Source organism: Pinus tabuliformis, chromosome 6 (assembly GCF_031772625.1).
Source record: "Pinus tabuliformis cultivar Carrire ecotype Pingquan chromosome 6, CPIR1, whole genome shotgun sequence".
NCBI classification, from domain to species: Eukaryota; Viridiplantae; Streptophyta; class Pinopsida; order Pinales; family Pinaceae; genus Pinus; species Pinus tabuliformis.
In genome coordinates, this window is record NC_142292.1 from 643,244,075 (window position 1) to 643,248,964 (window position 4,890).

General features: G+C 36.1%; 1 protein-coding gene across 1 annotated transcript; it reads left to right on the forward strand.

Moving 5' to 3' along the window:
• Window positions 1–3,937: 3,937 nt before the first annotated feature.
• Window positions 3,938–4,603, forward strand: LOC149260268 (uncharacterized). The gene has a single exon (XM_089457633.1). The coding sequence runs from the start codon at window positions 3,938–3,940 to the stop codon at window positions 4,601–4,603; it is 666 nt and encodes a 221-aa protein (XP_089313759.1).
• Window positions 4,604–4,890: the final 287 nt, after the last annotated feature.

Genomic DNA, 4,890 nt, shown 5'->3' on the forward strand with positions numbered 1-4,890 from the left:
GCTGAGTTCTTCCTTTGTCAGACTCGTTAAAGCTTGATGACATCGGATTCCATCGAAATGACGCTTTACAAGCATATGCTATCCCCGTCAAGCTTGTTGATAAAAATAACTGGGGTACTCGCCAGAAATGGTGGGAAAAATGGAACCACAATTATTGTCGTGTCGGCAGTATGTCACTCTTGAACATGGCACTTGTCTGCATTCGTGTCTGGGTGGGGACATCTCATCTTGTTTTTACACTTGCCTCTGTGGGTTTGGGTTATCCTGTTTGACCTCTCATCTGCTCATTACCTCATCACCATGACCCTTGATCATTTGATTTCAAATACTGCCAAGTCCATTGTCGTGCCGCCAATATGTTCAAGAGAAGTTGACCTCTGCAGAATACTCAACCTCCCTCTGATACCTCACACAAAACATCTTATCCTTCTCTGTCTCGTGTCGATGATGTGGGAAACATTATGGCCCACCTTGAGTATGTACTTCATATGCCCTGAAGACACCTTCTAAAAAATACACATAAAAATATCCTTTTTTCCATTGGCGCGGTTCCACTGTCTATCACTCACGCCAATGGGGGAAATCCTCCGAAAAGGGTGCAACAGCTCGCGCTCTATCTTAGAGTCACACTAGCACCAGCCTAGTTGGGTAAAGTTTTTAACAAACAAACTTACAAAGGTTCTTCCTAACCTATTCATGAACTGATTCCATCTTGAGTTAGTTCAGTTGGGCTTCGAATCTCCATAGAAGGGAAGTAATTCTCCACCTCTGATGGAAGCTTCTTAGTGATAAAGCCAATCCCATGAATCTTGTGGATGGCCCTAACTCCTTCTCCTCTATCTATAAAAGCTTGTCCTTTTGCCTTTGACAAGTTAGAGTCTCCAAGTTCCAAATTCTAAGTCTCAAAGTCTAGGAATTGGTAAGTTCATGCTACAAGAAGCCTTCTTCATTCCCATGAAGCTAAATCTAAAGTGAGGAGATTTTTCTCCAAGTAACCAACGAGAGAGAGGCTTGTTCCCCATTCCCAACAAGCTTTGCAAGGCATGTGTTGCTAATCACCCAGCCAAAGGAGGATTTGATGTCATAACTATGGTTGTATTCTTCTTTGTTGTTTATCAATAATAGATGACTATCATTATGGTTCCACTCTTATTGTCTTTTGTAATGATGATTGAGTTATATCCTTTCTGACTGATATATAGTTGCATCTATTGGATTTTATGCTTGTATTTGTGTCCTTCTTTGCATGTCCAGGTGTCCATTCACGAGGATCGTGGGGATTGTGACCAGCCAAAGAAAAGAAACGGGAGCGACGACTCTTCTACAAGTACTAGCGTTGGAATCCAGGTAGGCCCTCATCATCGGTCTTTGGTTTGCAATTAGGAACCTGCGTGTTAACATTGTTTGATTGTTGCTAGACCCCATTTGGGCTAGTAGGGATCGCTTCTATCCACAGAGGGGATTTACCTCCACAACACATCCTCCTCTAAAAAGGTGATTTAACTCATCCATCATTTTACTAAGATCATACATCTAGGGGCCTATCCTAGGGATTATATAAGAAAATAAAATTAGTCTTCTACCTAACAACGACCATGGATACTCAGTTATTGGCAAGACTTCTAGTAATGGTGAAATTCTCCATTCATGTATGTCATTCCGTTCGATAGCTTTACCTAGAATTAGGCACAATTCCTTTAAATTCCTCTTGATGTATTTCCATTTATTTCTTGGGGTGTAACTAATACTTGTACTAAATGGAGGACTTGGAGAGGCAGGGAGAATTCCATCGGTAAGCATATCCAATGTGAGAAAACCACCTATAAAATTAGGATGTAGGTACATGGTGGACAAAAATATAAAAGATCTATAGGGAAATAAAAAGCATGAGAAGGTGAGGAGACAAAGATAAGGACCTCTAGAATGGATATTAGAGATGTGAACCTGTAAGGGATATGGATGTTAAATAGGGAAAATAGATGTTAAGCGAGACAAAATGCAAGGAGGGGTCCATGTTGAAGGGAGTGGTAGTATTTAAGAGAGAATTTGGCTTATCAACCAAAACCTATATGATTGTCCCCTTGGGAAAAAACTCCAAATTTAGAATATCAAATGCAACTATAGATGTTAGGTTCTCTATAGGATTTTTGGAGGGGGAATGTACATGCATTATTAGAGAAGTATGAGGCGACCTCCAAATTCGAATCTCCTTGGGGGGGTCAACTTAATAATCACCTACGCCCTCTAACATAACACAAGTTTCAATATGTGATGGTTTAAAACTTGAGATATAGAAGAAAAATGGTGTAATCTTTTCAACCCTTTGGCCCTAAAACCCCATCATATCAAAAACCCTTGAGCTTGAAAAAAAAATCATTTAGATTTAGTCTTTGATTGATATATAGTTATAAGGAAATTTGTAACTATTTTCTTTTGGGAGACTCTTACTAATTAACTAAATGGATTTTTTTGGGAATATTGAAACATGGTTTCGAGAAATATTGTGATTTATTTTTACTTGAAGTGCACTTTGAATGCATAAATCGATTTACTGCACTAAAAACCCCCTCAAACACATTCCATGTTAAACAACATAAACATATGATTCTTAAGTATATCTATTGGATTTTGGGTATAATTGAATAGAAAATGTGCCTTTAAATGGGCCACTTCATTTATTTATTACACTATACATATTTTATTAGTGTTTTCTAATTAATTGATGAAATGGTTTTTTTTACGGAATATGGAAATAAAATTTCAAGCAACATAGTTATTTCTTGTTGTTTAAAATGCAATATTGAATGTATAAACGGATTCTTCAACACCGTAAAAAATTCATGAGGTACTCCAAATTTACAAATTATATATTCTAAACTTATGATTCTTAAAAACCTCTACTATATTGTGGGTAAAATTAACAAGAAAAAATGCTCAAGAAATTACCATTTACTTTACTAGCTAGACTACATATATCTATTCATTATAATTTTACTAATTTATATGTAGTTATTTAAAATATAATGGTCTCTTTAATCACAAACAAACAAATAATAATTATAATTTAATCAAATGTTTTATAGATGAAAACAAATATTAATATAAGAGAAAAAATAATATTATTTTGTTATTTCAAAATTTATTATTTTATATAACTAAATTATTTAAAATATAATAACTTAAATATTTAAACAGCTGTAGTCTAATTTAGCAACAGAATGGTCTTTTTCAACGAAATTCAATAATACAATTTTTAGTAAAATATTAATTTTTTATTTTATTTAAAATATATATTTGAATGTATAAATTGATTCGACAATTAATTCCACACCTGAAAATCTTTTGAAACACTCAAATTCTAAAGATTAAAATACATAAACTCTCGGTTAAAAAAAAACTCTCTTAACTTTTAATTGAAATTAATTAGAAAAAATACAGTAGAAAAAAATCATTTAACTTATATAGCCTATTCATTCATTACTATTTATGAAAACTTTAATATATAACCATTAATTATTTTGAATAAATTATTAAAATAATTTATATTTATAAATTATTTTATTTATTATAAAAATTAATATATTATTATTTATTATTAATAAAGTATTTAAATATAGTTGCTTTCCTTTAGCATCGACAGATACATGAGGCGATCGCCACTGCACAGGAACTGCTTCACACTCTCAAGACAAATAAATAGAGGGGCATGATCCTAAAGGTGGAGCTCTCTAAGGCATTTGATAGAGCAAATTGGCTCTATATCAGGTTAATACTATCTCACCTAGGCTTCCCATTTTCTTACATCAAATGGATAATGAGCTGCATAAAGGATGTATCCTACAGTGTCCTACTTAGCGGGAAAACTACTCCTTTTTTCCTATCAGAAAGGGGGCTCAGGCAGGGCTTCCCCCTCTCCCCTCTACCCTTTTTACTTATTATGGAAGGACTAAGCAGATCCATCACTGCAGCCCGGGACAGAAATCAGTTGGTTGGCATCAAGATTTCGGAGAACTTCTTTTTGACCCACCTATTGTTCGTTGATGATGTCCTGATATTCTTAAATGGTAGCATCGGCGATTCCTCTATACTGCATAATATTTTCAAGCTCTTTCAACAGGCAACGGGGATGATGATTAACGAAGGAAAATCCACCATTACCATTATCGGTTGCTCTCAGCATGAGTCCATATATACTACCCAGCGGTTTCCTTTCTCTGCACTCAATTTGGATGACGGGCTTAAATATCTGGGCTTCCGATTAAAGCCTCTCGGATACAGGATTGCAGACTGGACGTGGCTTATCGCAAAGGTGGAAAAACGCTTAAAGATCTGGTATCACAAATACCTTTCCCGGGCTGGCAGATTAATCCTTATTAAGGCAGTTATTGAGGCCACTCCGGTGTTCTGGATGACCCTTTCATGGATTCCAAAAGGCATTCTGAACAGGCTCCAAAATATTTGCTGCAGATTTTTATGGAAGGGTAATCAACTTGGGAAAATTTTTGCTGGGTCAAATGGGACCGTATTGCTATTCCAAAACGATGGGGAGGATGGGGCACAAAAAGACTTGAGCTTTTTTCGAAAGCCTTGGCTACTAAGCTAGGCTGGAAGCTCATTACCTCTAATAGTCTCTGGACTCGGGTAGCCCATGCAAAATACATTTGGCCTTTAAATGTGATGGATTGGTTCAGACAGACTCACCCCCCGACTAGTAATATCTCCAACATATGGAAGGCAATGATGAATGCACTCCCCCTGTTGCGACAAGGAATTACCTGGAGAATAAAGGAAGGTAATGCAGTTCGTATTGTCACAGACCCATGGGTGGGATGTGGGAATGCACACAGGTTGCTAGCCAAATTAATTAGATTCCTAAATCACAGGGGCATT

Excerpts from the sequence above, each read along its gene's own strand:
- LOC149260268 (XM_089457633.1), top strand. The coding sequence starts at position 3,938 with ATGGAAGGACTAAGCAGATCCATCACTGCAGCCCGGGACAGAAATCAG.